At 36.6% G+C, this 15,967-nt stretch overlaps 1 protein-coding gene, 1 long non-coding RNA gene and 1 other non-coding gene across 3 annotated transcripts; 2 read left to right on the top strand and 1 right to left on the bottom strand.

Moving 5' to 3' along the window:
• Window positions 1–518: 518 nt before the first annotated feature.
• Window positions 519–13,346, bottom strand: LOC109066740 (neutral alpha-glucosidase AB-like). The gene is made up of 17 exons (XM_042757122.1): window positions 13,057–13,346; window positions 12,727–12,839; window positions 12,467–12,651; window positions 8,245–8,449; window positions 7,994–8,081; window positions 7,514–7,661; window positions 6,368–6,603; window positions 5,886–5,997; window positions 5,077–5,167; window positions 4,901–5,002; window positions 3,437–3,501; window positions 3,277–3,353; window positions 3,129–3,203; window positions 2,747–2,860; window positions 2,499–2,611; window positions 2,302–2,402; window positions 519–1,487 (listed from the first exon to the last, which is right to left on the bottom strand). The coding sequence occupies exons 10-17, from the start codon at window positions 4,969–4,971 to the stop codon at window positions 1,378–1,380; spliced, it is 726 nt and encodes a 241-aa protein (XP_042613056.1). The 5' UTR covers window positions 4,972–5,002; window positions 5,077–5,167; window positions 5,886–5,997; window positions 6,368–6,603; window positions 7,514–7,661; window positions 7,994–8,081; window positions 8,245–8,449; window positions 12,467–12,651; window positions 12,727–12,839; window positions 13,057–13,346; the 3' UTR covers window positions 519–1,377.
• A 170-nt stretch (window positions 13,347–13,516) lies between these two features.
• LOC109066756 lies at window positions 13,517–14,277 on the top strand. Its single transcript, XR_002013709.2, has 2 exons — window positions 13,517–13,606; window positions 13,988–14,277. It is a non-coding gene; the product is annotated as an uncharacterized LOC109066756 (long non-coding RNA).
• LOC122145211 lies at window positions 13,727–13,857 on the top strand. Its single transcript, XR_006160163.1, has one exon. It is a non-coding gene; the product is annotated as a small nucleolar RNA SNORA57 (small nucleolar RNA).
• Window positions 14,278–15,967: the final 1,690 nt, after the last annotated feature.

The following is a 15,967-nucleotide window of genomic DNA, read 5'->3' as shown; positions in this document are numbered from 1 at the left end:
TCATGGATACTAGAAAGACACATGGCGTAACTATCTGAAGTAACAGCCTGGTGATTGTTACTAAGTTACTAAAGGAGCTGATTTCAGCCACAGGAAGGTAACACTTAATGTGTCTTTTTATTAGCATTACTATTATAGTTTTAGGTTTTATGTTAAAACACTATCCCAGCTTAAAGTGCACCCAACTAAGTAACCCTTTTCTAGATAAAGAAAGTATAATCCTTGTGGCTCTATTAAAAACACTGCTCTGTTTGAGTGAGCCACTTGATAAACAATTATTATATCTCCAAAGCCATTCGGTGCAGCAGAAATATCTTCAGCTTTAACATAACCTATTTTAAAATACATTTAGAAGCAGCTTTAAGTATATATACACACACACACCACATTTTAAAATCTGGAAATCTGTAAAAATGTTGTTATTGAACAGTTATTATCTTTCGAATATATGTGGTGTGTTTCTGATGTTTGTACATAGAAGAAGAATGTCATCAACTGAAATAAAACACTCACCAAACATCAGTTGAGCCACTTTATTTTCATCCAGGCTTTGCTTCCTAAGGTTGTTGTTTGCTTGTCTGAGGGTTTTTGTGCTGCACAAATCCATCAGTCTCTTGCAAATAAGCCTAATAGTCACTTACAGAGGCCTGTTTCTACCTCAGTATTCTCTCACAGTTTTACAAAGAAAACACTACTAAATACATCATTGATGGCTTCTGTGCTCTAGTAAAGAAAGGTGTAACACATATCTATTAAACCATTTTGAAACATTACCAACTAAAATGTTGGTAATTTATTTTTCATTGGCCATTTAGTTTTTGGAAATGATTCCTTATAGTCCAAGTAATAGGGTCTCACAAAAAAAAAAAAAAAAATCACACTTCCTATCCAAATGGGAATCTGGCTGTAAATTCTGCCAAAAACAATGGTCCTAAAGTATATTTATTAATATGTAATGAAATTTATTTTTAATGACAAAACACTTCATGACCTGAGGAAAAAAAAAAATCTAATTTGTGCAATCTATAAACTAACATCCTGTATGTTATTTCTTTGTTGTAACTTTCAACCAATTATTAAATTGCTAATTTAAATGACAAATTGCGCCTGTCATGTGAAATCCCACAATAGAGTTTAAGTCAGTATGTCATCAGACATCTCTCTTAATATCCTGATGGCTTCCCATAATCTCTTTGCATTCATATTTGCCTCAACAGATACACACATCATCTTAAAAAAAAAAAAAACATTTGATTTCTCGATTTTTCTGTGCATGTTCCCATTCTCTGTTTGGTCTCTCATTCTGTAACGTTTGTGTGTGGTCATGTGAAATTAAGTGCTGTTCAGTTTCTCTATTGTTTGCATGTCGTCCTTGTGTTACCGCAAGATTGTGGTCCAGTCTGCCGCTGTGTTGACCCTTGGCTTACGCAGAGTCAAAACTGAAAGTGTAGAGTCAAACTCAAACTCTACAGCCGACTCTGTACCATCTGAAAAAGAAAAAAAAAAGAAAAAAAAATAACTCTGTATGCTGTGGTTCTCACTTAGGACAACAATGGCCAAAAATGTTTACTGTACAAAAAGTGGGAAAAAAACAAAACTAACGGAAATGTATTTTTATTACTATGAGCTGCATAAGCTGAACAACAACGTATATCCATTTAATAACAATTATATAAATGTATGGTTTCTAAATGCTCTCAGGTGCCAATAGATAACTGCACAAAGCGCATTGTTGACAGCACAAACCAGTATCCTTGTTGTACATGAACCCATATTTAAACGGACAGTTCACCTAAAAAGGAAAATTCTGTCATCATTTACTCACCCTCAAGGCCAGTAACTTCCATAGTATGGAGAAAAAAAAAATACTACGGAAGTAATTGGCTACCATTCGGTCACAGACATTTTTTTAAATATCTTTTGTGTTCAGCAGAAGAAAGAAATTCATACGGGTTTGGAACAACTTAAAGGAGACTAAATGATGACAGAATGTTCATTTTTGTGGGTGAATCTTTTATTCAAGTGTGCTGTAGTAAAGTTTTACCATTTAAATGCATTGGTTGATGATATCGCCATCTCTTTTTTTGGTTGCATGGCCTTGGACATGAAAAAGCCTGTTATTTGAATAGTTGTTAGAGAATAGAGCCTGCATGACAGGAGCCTGTGAGAAGGCCAAAGCAGACTGCGTGACATTAGCAGATGCTTTGACCCATAGACACTTCAGGAAAAACACCAGCAATTTATCATAAGAAAGCCAACGATATTAGCAGTAAAGCACTGTAATATATCAGTGACACTGACCTGCATTTTTCAGAGTAGCAGAGGACGGTTGACTGCCTCTGATGATCACAATCTTCTCTATCCAAGAGGCAGTGGAAAACTGGGAGTCTGGGGCCAGATTTCTGACGAGAGACGAGAGACGAGAGACCAAAAGTTGAGAAACAGCACGGCAACCTACATTTTTAACAGCTGTATAAAAAAAGAGAGCGCAGACCGAACTGGAAGACAGCGTGTTGGCGGCGAAAGACAGATGTCTGTGCACAAACTGCTTTGCTTTTTCAAAGCTGAATGTATGGAAGTCATCGATGTACAGCTCTCCTTCAGCAGAGCCCTGAAGCACAAGACAGCAGTCAGCGTGAAGCACTTACTATACACAGATGAAAACACTCTCTGTGTACAATGTCAAACCAAAAGCGGATTTCACTGCTGAATACACGTCTGTATACATAACAGGACACGGATTTACCTGAGAATTGAGAGCTACGTAGAGAGCGTATGGGTCGTTCTCCATACAGGACGAAGATCTCCTAACTCGGTCTTTCCTGCAGATAACGGAGCCTCCTCGCTGGAAAACTGGGATCTGAGACGCGACGGACAGAAAGAAGGGATTTAGCGGTCTGAGTCTATATAGCTGAAGGAAGCAATTATAGAAACTATCACTGAAATAAGTGCAGAGGAAAACTTCAGAATGCAAAAATCCACTTGACCTGTCATGGCAAGTGTGAAAATCATCTGAAACATATTTGAATGACATTACAAACAGAAACACAGTCTGTTCTGGCCCCTAGTTTTGCAGTCAGTCTTTAAAAACCGATGGAAAAGCCAAAACGTGAAACGTCCGGGCTTACGGAGCTCATGGTGACAGGAATGTAGAGGCTCTGCTCCCCATTATGCTTCTGGAAAGTGTGAACATCATACCAGACCTACAAGAGCAAGCCAGAGGAAGAGTTTGAGACTTTAGAGAGACTTAAAAAAAAAAGTAAAATACAATCCTACCTCTCCTTTCCCAGGCAGATAGGCGGGAAGAGCGGTTTCACCCTCATCAGTGACGGGATGCACCAGCAGATCCTTCCCTGTGAAGAGAAATAACCCTGTGTTAGCCTTCTCTGCTGCAACATTTATTTGGACTAATTCTAACTCCTGTTTAAAACCTCACCAATCAAGTACTCATCCTCAATTGAGAACGTGGTGACATCATTAGGATACTCCACCCATAAAGGTCTGAAAAAAGAGAATTAATAATATGAATGCCTACTTAACACTGTTTGCTTAAAAATTAATTTGAGCAAAACTGTGTAAATCGATTGTCATCAGGCTCAGAAATTAATATTTTTTCATTAAGGGGCAATATTTGGTCACAGGAACTGATTTCTGGGGCATTTTTATAATTGATGATTAAATGTACACTACCAGTAAAAGGTTTTTGAGCAGTAAGATTTTTAATGTTTATTAAATCAGTCTCTTCTGCTCACCAAGCCTGCATTTATTTGATCCAAAATACAGCAAAAAGCAGTAATATTGTGAAATAATTTTAGTATTTAAAATAACTGCTTTCTATTTGAATATATTTTAAAATGTAATTTATTTCCGTGATCAAATCTGTATTTTCAGCATCATTACTCCAGCCTTCATTGTCACATGATCTTCAGAAATCATTCTGATATGCTGATTTTTTTCCCCCTTACACTGATTTTGGGGGGCATTATTGTGCATTTCAGCTGAGGGAGAGGAAGACAAAGGTACAGCACGAGAGACAAAATGAAAAACATTCAGAAAGCAGCACTTATAGGTTACCAGCAGACAACTGGGAGTAATATACACTACTGGTCAAACATTTGGAAAGTTTGAGTCTTTTATGCTCATCAAGGCTGCATTTATTTGATCAAAAATACATAACAAGCAGTAACATTGTGCAATATTCTTACAATTCAAAATGTGTCTAATAAGTATTTTAAAATAAAATGCAAAATTCAGTTATTCTCATTTACGGACTAAAAATGTTGTTGACTGACCCATAACAATAAGTTTTTGTGTGTAGTTTGTGATATTTGTATAGAATGACATACAGTTTCATCAAAAAGCTCTTACAACAACCATAATTTGGTTTTAGTTCATTTAAGCCATTTATGACTGGACAAAAATGTTATAAAATATATATTTTTATAAAAAATACCAAATTGTATCACCATTTTGTGCTGAGTATAAGCATCCTTTCTGTATATTTGATTATTATGCACTAAAATGCAACCGTGGCACATGAAGTTGCCACTGAAGAGAGAAAAAAAAAAAAAAAAAAAAAAAAACACACAAAAATGCCACAAAAAAATGTCCTGGTGGGAATGATTTAAGATATCATAGAGATTCATGAAATAAATACTTTTTATTGTTTTCTAATTCCATAAATATGTATTTGCATTAGAACTGCATAATAGTTTGTGTGAAAAAAAATTAAATTAATAAAATTAACAATAAATCACATATCGAGTGAAACTGTGTTTGCTGTTAATTAACAAGTGACTTCAACATGTTCACTTTTGGTAGCCGTTGTTTAAATGTGTGCAATCTTGTTCCATCATTTCTCATCTGTGTATACTGAAGGTTCACTAGAGGAACTGCTCACCTCCACAGAAAGAGACGCCCACTAAGCCCAGACTCAAGCACATGGGGATGGAGATCTTCAGGTGACCCCATTCAGCGGCGTTATCTCCCGTCCACACCGCACCTGAGCCACGGAGAGAGGATTTTATCACCAAGCGCTCCGGTACAAACACACCGCGCTTGTGTGTGACGTCTCACCGTAACACTGGGATCCAGCAGAAAATGCTCGGGTCAGAACGAAAGATCTCTCCACACCTCCTGAACGCTCAACCAGACCGTCAGCGGTCGCCTTTTGATGGAGACACAAAAGTATTGTTAAGAAAGAAAAAAAAGAGCTTCGGTGTTTCCCAGCTCTTCATTTTCCTTCTCAGTCTCAATGCTTAATTTTGCTAATATTAAATATTTTTATTCCTTGCTATTTTGGGGTTAAAATGCGATTTTTTTGTAATCAAGTAGTGATGTGACGATTCACTCAACTCACGATACGATTCATGACACTGATTTCACGATACGATGACATTTACAACAAATTATAAATGAAAAGGTGACCTTTTATTACTTCTCAGACAAAATGCTGCACATTCAAATAACAAAACTAAATTGAAATTTTAAAACAAGCCCCGAATCAAATAAATAAGTAACACAAATCAAATAAATCTCTTCATATAAACAAACTAAGGCTTTGTCTGTGCTCTTTCCATTTAATATTAAAGGTAACCACTGTATTTTATTCACAATCCAAACAAAGATGCTGCATACATGCATCATGAGTAGTCTTTGATTTAAATCAGATTGTATCATTTCAAAATTTGACGCAAAAACAGAAAGGTTTGATTTTAAGCTTTATGAAACTAATACTGCATATAACACATCTGCACGAAACAGCTCTGAATGAGACACAGATTCATTCTCTAACAGCAGGTGGCGCTCGTGGAACAGCAGATACAGCGTTTCCTCGGTTACCGCTGTAAACAATAAACACTACTGTAATATGCATTATACAATACCTTCATAGTCTCCTCCATCTTTGTTCTTGACATAAAAGTTTTTGGAGAGAATCTCATTGTGTATCTTATAGCCGCTGTCCACCCTAATGTGGGGATCTACAATGGCCACTAGCTCAAGAGACAAAAACACGTCACTCGATTTTCATTAAAGCCAGTAGTTGAAATGATTTCACTTTTGGACTGGGTGACTTATTAGATATTTATATCGGTTTGCTAGCTACGTTTTATTGAACATCTGGATGATTTGTATACACTTAAATGGTCAAATAAAGCGTTATTTTATTACTTGCATTTATTTCTTTCCTTGCAACTTGTGAGTATAACAGCTTAATGGTGGAATGAAACAGAAGCTGCAACAGACTTTGAGAAACATTGTGAAGCCAGTTATCAAATAAGAAAAAACAAATGTAGGGTGAGACCTGATTTCATCCAGTGATTGTTGATTGGATATACGAGATCATTCCAGTCCCACGAACACTCACCTTGCGTCTTTTCTCCATCAGGCCCTGCAGCATTTCTTTAGGTTGGGGGAACTTGCTGGGGTCCCAGGTGAAGCAGCGTTTTCCATCTGCATGTTCAATGTCCAGCCAAATGAAGTCATACAGGATGTCATGCTCATCACAGCCCTGATCGACAGTCTTTACGTCCTCCTGATCATTATAGTGCCAGCGGCACTGATGATATCCCAGCGCCGTGAGAGGAGGAAACAACTGAGTGCCTTCGGAGAGAGGGTTATGTTATGTCCTTTGTTGGGATGGGGGCGTAAATTAAGAGTATACCAAGGAACCACTACATCACTGACACTATGCAATTATTAGACAGGCTTATTTATCTCTCTTATGGACCCAAATGCATGAACAGGAAAACAAGTATTCCAGGATTTGTATTTGTGTCTTCAAACTGAATATGAAAAAGCGTGAATGAGATTTGAAATCTAAAGGCAGAGGGCAATATTATGCCAAAAATGTATTTGAATTGTCATATGTGACCCTGGACCGCAAAACCTTTAGTCTTTAGTGTCAATTTTTCAAAATTGAGATTTATACATCATCTGAAAGCTGAATAAAAAATTCCATTGATGTATGGTTTGTTAGGATCGGACAATATTTGGATGAGATGCAACTATTTGAAAATCTGGAATCTGAGGGTGCAAAAAATTTAAAATATTGAGAAAATCGTCTTTAAAGTTGTTCAAATGAAGTTCTTAGCAATGCATATTACTTTTGATATATTTTCAGTAGGAAATTTACAAAATATCTTCATGGAACATGATCTTTACATAATATTCTAATGATTTTTGGCATAAAAGAAAAACCGATAATTTTGACCCGTACAATGTATTTTTGGCTAATGCTACAAATATACCCCAGAGACTTAAGACTGGTTTTGTTGGTGTACCTGTAAGTGAGGCATACCGAGTGAAGACTCTGCAGGTTTTGGTCCCAGCATGATAAAGACATCAATAATACCACTCTGTACAATAATACCAAACTGATACACTTGCTCAAACTAATGTTAACATCGGACAATACTGCAATGCTCTCCGGTATATTGTGCTTCCTTAATCTGAACCAAAACCAACTGAAAACTTACCAAAAACAATTAAAGGGCAGGTTGCGCACTCTCACCTTTCCTGCAGTATTTGAGCTGATGTCCACCCATGTCTCTGCTGCACTGAGCCAGAAGACGCCCATGGTGCGGTCAGTGCTGTGAGATCAGTTGTGTAGCTCATACTGGAAAACATCAAAGTTGTACAGCCGAAACGGGTCTGATCCACTAAGAAAAACACCACAACAATAGTTCAGTGAAACAATACGGTTTATGTGAGTTTGTGCCAGCATGAGAGTGCTAAAAAACTAAGAAATGATCAGCTGTTGTCACACATTGTTTCCTAAAATGGTTCTTCTTTTAACTTTAATCAACATTCAGTTTAGATTTTGGTTGGTGGGCAGCATGGCTAACAGCATAACCAGCACTAGCCAGCAATAATCACCCTGGACCAGCATCAAAATTCAGTCTAGATTTGAATTCACGTCTGCATTTGAATAGTTCTCCTATGATGATTAAAGGAACAGTTCACTCAAAAGTGAAAACTTGCTGAAATCTACCTCAGGCCATCCAAGATGCAGATGAGATTGTTTCTTCATCAGATTTGTAAAAATGCAGCATTGCATCAGTGTCTCAGCAATGGATGCTCTGCAGTGAATGGGTGCCGTCAGAATGAGAGTCCAAACAGCTGATAAAAACATCACAATAATCCACAAGTAATCCACACCACTCCAGTCCATCAGTTAACATCTGGAGAAGACAAAAGCTGCGTTTGTAAGAAACAAATCTATCATTTTGCTGCTGGACTCACGTGTCCTTGCGTGCTCGTAGGTGCTCGAAGGCCAGCAGGCCGCGGGAGTCGAGTGACACGATCACCTGAGGACGCTCCACGATGTCCAGCCGGAATGGCTGAGCACTTACGACCAGCCGCTGATCTCTGCCACCCAGAGACAACACCAGACTATTCTCACCCTGAGCCACCACAGAGAGCCTGAAGACAGACCCCAGACCCTCAGCTGTTCATGTGTGAAGAGAACAGCGTTTATGTAATGATGACAAGAGAAGAAATTATAATATGCAGAATGGTAGTCAGATAAGAAAACTCTGTAAAACCTTAGTTTAGGGACCCATTCTCACTATTAAATAGTTGCTTATTAGCATGCATATTATTAACATCATCCGTTTATTAGTTCTTATAAAGCACATATTTATGTCTTATTCTGCATGACCGTATTATAGATCCATTAGTCCAACCCATACCTAAAATTAACAACTACTTTACTAACTATTAATAAGCAGCAATATAGGAGTTTATTGAGGGTAAAGTCATAGTTAATAGTGAGTACTGGTTCCCAAACTTAAGTGTGACTGAAGGGGTGGTCACACTGCACTTTTCGTTCCATTGACTTCCATTCATACGCATGCAAATGCGTCAGACCGGAAACGCAAGCTCATGCGAAAAATTTCGCATTTCGCTGCGTTCCAAAGTTCAAGTTTGGTGAACTCTGACCTGCGAATTCGCATCACGTGAAGACGTGGGACCATTAAAAAATCGATACGTCACTGCGTGACCTCTCTGTACAGAAATTCAAAAATTAAGGAAGCGCTAATTTTAGCCATAGCGCAGCATCCTATTTTACATAATACATCTTTAAAAGATTATTAAAAAAAAAAAAAAAAACTGCATGGTTTGCAGTGTCAATGGAAACAGGAACAGATGGTACATTTGAATGAGGACACATTTTATAATTTTTTATTGCTTAGTGTGTATGTATTTATATAGAGAGAGAGACCGACAGAGAGTAAAGCATAATAAAACGCTTTTGACGCCGTCGCAAAAGGCACAGTACAAGCACATTAATCCATGTTGTGATAACTGAGGGGAGACCGAAAAAATTTCGCACGCTCAAAGTCTAGTGTGACCGCCCCTTGAACACACATTACAAAAAAAGGAAAAACAAGTAGCTTTTAGTGGATTTAAAATGGTTGGCTTGTATAGAGGACAATATCTGGCATTTTTAAACAGGGTTCGTACAGAAACTGCAAAATGAAATTCAAGGACTTTTCAAGCTCTAGTTTTTTGGTTTTCAAGGACTAAAATCAGAGATCTCACTTATCAAACTATTTTGTTATTATCTTTCAAATTCTAATAAACTAATAAAACTAAATGGCACAAATAAAGTGCAGCACAAAAGCATGCAATGACTGTGGCAACTTTAACTTGTGAAAGGATGTTATGGCAAAGTTAGCGCTTTCCTTATTCAAATATTATTTTTTTCATGAATATGATTGACCTGAAGAATGAAAGCTGTATCGTACACTTGGGAAATGATGAGCTATATCACCACTTATCAACACTAGTGTGTGACAATATGCTTAGCTCACGAGATATACAGATACTTGGTTCACTAGAATAAGACAATATTTTAATACTATTAATATATTTTTTTTTTAAATGAAAAAATATTTGTCTTTTAATCACACAAATCAAAACAATGCAATTGTATTTTGAAATATTTTAACTAATCTAGGGCTGTAACTAATAATTGTTTGGTAATCAAGTAATCTACTGATTATTTTAACAATTGAGTAATCTGTTTTTTTTTTTTTTGCAATACAAATAGACCAAAGTGAAAAACAGGCTTTAGTATGACTATTTATATACAAACTAACGATGAGGCAATAATAATTAGTTCAAATATAGTATCAAAACCAAGTAATTACATGGTTTTATTGAATAACCTTGATAAAACAGACCTACATAATGTAATATGCCTACTCAAAATATGAACATAAACTCAAGTTAATTATGTATTATAACAAATACCTACAGAGGGCGCCAACGGCCTGACCATACTTCACTTTACAGCGTGATGATTCAATGACGTTTAAATCCATGTAATTTTAATATTTGGCCACCTGCAAACTCTTTTATTTTGAAATCGCGATGTAGAACAAATCGCAAACTTAGAAATATGTTGATGAATTCTCCTGTGTTGGCATAGGTTTATAAACGATTTACGTTACAAATCTAGTGAGATAACATGCACTGTTTTCCCTGATGAATGTTAAGCAACACAAACTCACAGCATATGCAGAGGAAGAGTTTGTGTCCCGAGCTGCTGAGATAGAGATGTGCTCCAAGCTTGTAAAAGATAACAGTGCAACACAAAACATGTCAGACTTTATACGCGTTCCCAAATAAAACCCAAACGAACAGCACATGCAATAAAAGACCGGACTATATAATGCAAGCACTATCAAAAGTTTTACCACAAACACAACTTATACTAATATCGTGAGACCGCTTTTCACCTCAAGGAGTAATATCGCGAGATCTCGTGTGTTGCTGAAAGCCGGGTGAACGGCTGTGTATTTATATCACACGCACTGCATCGTTATTTTTGCTTAAAAAGATTGTTTCAGCGAGGGAAAAAAATAATGCTTATTTCATATATACTGCCCTTTAAACATCCAAGTACTTTTCAAGTACCTTCTCAAAAATATGTCTGTTTTCAAGGGTTTTTCCAGAACTTAAATTTCTAAAAGTCAAATTCAAGCACTTCAAGCACCTTGTACGAACCCTGTTTGAATTATCGTTATACGTTAAAACGTTTTGGAAGCAGATTTTATTTTGACAATGACAAGACTTTTATTTTGAGGGCACTAAGAATGTCAGGGCCTGCTGGCTACAGTGTTTACTTCATCTTTTAACCTCTTATTTATTTGTGAAATACACTATAATAGGATTACAGAATCAAATTTGCTAAAGCGTAAATCTGTTTGTTTCACAGAATAATTAAGTTTATTTTGTGCATATTGTCCATATCAATATGTAAAATAAATCTAATTTTCATTGCAGCAAACGTTATGCATGTATGTTAAAGTACGCGTCTCCTAGCAACAAGGTGCACATTTCTGCTGTGTTTGGAACGATTTAAAGTGCGATGCTCAGTTTTCCTCTGTAGTGTATTCCAGCTTTAAGATATCATCATGGCACTAGGGTCTAAGGCTCATTCTCTTTTAAAACGGCAAAGCACCTGACTCACAAACACAAGAGTCTCAGTTCTCTCACACCTCTGACCAGACACCTTTTGGTTCTGGAAATATGTTTGCCATTAAATTCATTTCTAACAAATAGTTTGGACGTGGGAGAAAATTCAGTTCTTAGATGCATCGGTCGTTCTCACTTCAGTGATTCTCAATCAGTTCTTAAAGCACATTTCGCTTTTTCCTGTAACTGTTTCTTCTTCCCCTTTATTATTTTATATTTACTATGTTTTAAAGATATATTTAGTTAGTTAATTCTTTACATACACTTGTTTTAATTTATTGAACGTGTAATCATCTTGCGAAGTACTTATAAATACATAAGCAATTTAATAAAAATGCACAAATAAATTCGTATTAACTAATTTAGAAGCATAAAAATGTAGATCGAGGATTGTTTTAGAATTGGATCTTGATCCCCAGACCAATCTTTGATTAAAGATTATGAGGATGCATGCTTTATAAAATGATGTGCACGGATAAATCATTTATAATAAACACTGCAATATTTGATTATACAATAAGAATTGTCCACTTTAACGAAGAGCAGCCAGCTTTAAGATGGATCACGTTTGTTTTGAAGCAACTGTAACGCAGATGTCTGTTTTTGTGTAGTCTTTGACCTTGTTGTTTTCATTGATGATCCACTAACACACATAAAGAATTTTTATTTTATTTTAATTACAAGCAATAATAAATAAACACTTAAATGCAAACTAGTTTACTATTTTAAATCCTATTTTACAACTTAATTTTAATTATACACTAAAAAAAAAATGATTTTTTATTTTATTTTAAGTATGCACTGAAAAAAAAATGTTATGCATTTAATGAAAAATATCAACACATATGCCAATAACAGTGACAGGTAATTATGGCTAAAGCACTGTAACCATAAATGAACTATGGTTTTACTTCACTTAGCTATAATAAAACCATGGTTGATCCCGAGCAGCACTCATATCACATGACAGCGCACATACATGTTCAGACAGCCTCTGTTTCGTGTTCATTCCTCCAGGATACTCAGTTATGTCCAGTGGAGTGATCGCACTCTCTTGCAGAAGGCGCTCTGCTCGCATGTTTTGAAGCTGCTGCGGTCCACCGCTTGAGCGCTCACACACAGCAACACAATCAGCGGCACCAGCCTGAAAGATAATACCTCACACTTCACAAAGAGACACCAAACATGAGCTTTTCAAATGTCCGAGTCTTTGATTTTATTTACGCATAATCCTCTTACCCTGTGTGAGCGGTACAGTACCTGCCACTGGAAGCCGCCATCTTTCCTCCATGTGAACTTTGCCCTCCGCGGCCGCGTGCTGGGTGTGGCTCGGGATGCAGCAAAAACCGGAACTAAAACAATAAATTTAATGTTCTACCTATTCGATTGCGTTTTATTAACATCTACACCTACCCCAACCCTAAACCTATCCCTTACAATAATGCAAAAATAGTAATTATTGTTGTACAGTGTAAGAAAAAGTACGCTATAGTGGTGTTTTTGTTGTATGCGCTCCAGTAAAGCCAGCGGATCAGCGCTTTGTCACGTGATAGCCGTTACTTTACTCACCGCTGTTCAGGATGGACCAATTACTATTGTTTGTGGATAGATCCATTTTTAAAATCATTTCAAAGTGATTGTTGGATTTTGTATGTCACTAATCGCCGTTTTCGTCTCTTAGTAAATGTAAATAGTTATATCTTTGTGCATTTAGGAGTTTAAAAGATACAATGTCGTGAAACCGGGTCTCCATTGATTTAAAATAACTGCTTACTAGTGGATAATAAAACAAACTGGACACGATGTAGACTCTTTCACTTGACGAACTGTTAAAAAAAACTAATATTTTTTTTACAAATAATTTTATAATTGAAATATTTGAATTTCTAACACTTAAATACACTCAAGATTGTGCGCTGAGAAGCCACGCGCGCTCTACTGGACTACAGCGTTGTTTGCTCGTGTTGCCCCGCCCCAATTACTTGAAGGCGCAAGATGATTGGATGCCTCCTTGAAGCGACGACGTCAGTTCACAGGCACGCCCCCGCGGGTATAAAAGGACGCGAGCGGCCATGATTCTCTCTCTCTCCAATCGGCAGCTCGGGAAGCGTGTGAAATGGTATGTGTTTATTTTTGTTGTATACCTCGAGCGTATAAAAGTGTTTTATGACGTGTAATTTGTCTCGAGCGGGTAACTTGAGATGAAAGCTTTCTTTCTGAATATCGTTTTGAACGCAGTCCTCCCTCTTGGCATGCTCGGGTTTGTTGTACCCTTGTGTGTATGTACGGAGGAATATTAGAGCCAGTGCAATGTCTTCGGTGCCAGCGTGCTCCCATCGGCTGGTTCTATCCTCAATCACTGGAACACGTGCTCTTCGCTCTCTTTATAATGACATTAGCTGCTTGCTGTTTGAAGTGGATGCTACTCTGTGGCGCATGCGTTGTGAAAAGTCATCCCTTTTTTTTTTTTTAACTGCAACTTGTCTTTTGTGTTTCATAGGTTACGTGCTCTTCATCGAAATTGGTCAAGTAAGTGTCCAGGACGTCCACCGAAGTGAAGCCCAACAATGTTTTATAAACTCTATCTGGTTCTTTTGTGTGTAAGAATGTTGAAACCGGTTTAAAATGTGTTTGTTTTTTTGTTTTTTTTTTATATATTGTAGTAGTTCTGTTCATAGGTCTGTGTTGGCACTAACCCTATTTTTGCCATGTTTAAATTTGCTGTAAACTGGACCAAGAAACGTGTTTCTGTATTTTGAGTATCTTTTCTAATAAACAATGCGCTTTTAATCTCTGGCCTGTTCTTAATTTTGTGGCGTTTACTTATTTTTGCAGTTGAAGTTCACTTTAAATATCCACAAGTTTTGTATTCTGTAGGATGCAAGTAATTTGGGCGACACTCGAGTTTAATGGTTTTAATGTGATTCAGTCATGCAAAAGATGTGCTGGCGTGTTGTGACTGACTACACTAAATGTGAATGGGTATAAACTTAGACGCCAACATTGTGGTTAAGTTGATTTCCTTTAACTTCATTGTTACCACAACGGATTTCATTCTTTTGAGAGGAACAATTAAAGCAACACCATGTAACTTTCTGTGTTCAAAAGTTACATAACGAGCGAGTACGTAAATTCATGTACCAAACCGCCTTTTGTCTTATCCCAAATCACTACAGAACATTTATAATGTATTTTTGGAGTACTGTAGACTGTTCGGGTCGTCACCGCTGCGGAGTAACACACAGCTGCGTGAATCGCCATACACAAACTTGGAGAAGTAGTTCCGGTTAGTGTTCTTCCGCGGTATGCGTGCAGGTCTGTTTATAAACCGCGAGAGCGCCAAGATTTATAGTGTTGCTTCAATATAGTGATTCTTTAAAGGTTCGTTGTTACACTCTTTCTTAAACTAGTGTTGATCAGGCTGATTAGACTTAAAATGTGAAGTACAAGACCTGCAGGGTTTTAATAACTTTTATTATTAGTTGGAAGTTGGTGTTTCTAAATTAGGTAGTTTTCTACAATGACTGTACTTTACATCTGCAGCCTTTTTTTTTTTTTTTTTTTTTTTTTTTTGAGTAACTCATAACTTACTCGCGTATTCATATATAGTTTATGGTTTAATTTGCATATAGCTGGAAGTTGTCATGATTCCTGCTTCCAAACGAAGTGGAGTATAGTTTATTTCCTTCACACGCTTCTCTTGGTCTGGCCTGAAGTAAGAAACGTTTTCAGATCGCTTCAAATCAAACCTTTAGTTGTTTGTAATGTTACTGGATCGCTCAAAATAGTATGGTATGCGATTAAAATATCTTTGTAGTATGACGATAAAGCCACAAGGTGGTGCTGCGCATCTTGCCAGTGAAAAACTAGCAAATACACAATTACTGTTTCTGGGTCTTTATTAGAGAAAATAGGTTTAGAGTATTTAATTCAGTGATTCACTTTTTTTTTTCTATAGAACTATGTCAATTTTGAGAGAGAGAGAGATGAAAATGAAGTGTGTGAATGACCTGCATCTGTGCGTCTCTCTCTAGAAACAATGAAGCTGTGAGTTTAGTTTACTTTAATGCTTTTAAGCTTCACTGCTGAGAAATATGATGCACTGATTGGAAGCTATTTTAAGTGCAGTAAACAATGCAAATATCAAAAGTTTCTTCTTATTCTAATTACAGATATGTGCAATCGAAATGCAAATGATAATGAAAGAAGAATATAAATAGTAAATGAAATAACCCTTCCTAACAGAATATAAAAATCTAAACAGAAACGAGGAACACTTACCCTACCTGACTCAACCTAAGAGATAAAGATATACTTACCTGAGGACTTTATATATATATATATATATATATATATATATATATATACTATATATATATATATATATCTGTCTTTTACTGTATTACTGAATAAAACATTAGTCAGTTATCAAAGAAAGAGAAAATAAATATCCAGGCTGTTGTAGATGCTGTGATAGGGA

Source organism: Cyprinus carpio, chromosome A5, assembly GCF_018340385.1.
Source record: "Cyprinus carpio isolate SPL01 chromosome A5, ASM1834038v1, whole genome shotgun sequence".
Taxonomy (NCBI): Eukaryota; Metazoa; Chordata; class Actinopteri; order Cypriniformes; family Cyprinidae; genus Cyprinus; species Cyprinus carpio.
The sequence above is the reverse complement of the archived record's forward strand: the minus strand, read 5'-3'. Positions and strand labels throughout refer to the sequence as shown.

Coding starts and splice junctions, on each gene's coding strand:
- LOC109066740 (XM_042757122.1), bottom strand. CDS start 4,971: ATGGGGTCACCTGAAGATCTCCATCCCCATGTGCTTGAGTCTGGGCTT. Junction 3,502..4,900: donor GGGCGTCTCTTTCTGTGGAG/GTGAGCAGTTCC, acceptor CTCTTTTTTCAG/ACCTTTATGGGTGGAGTATC. Junction 3,354..3,436: donor TGAGGATGAGTACTTGATTG/GTGAGGTTTTAA, acceptor TTCTCTTCACAG/GGAAGGATCTGCTGGTGCAT.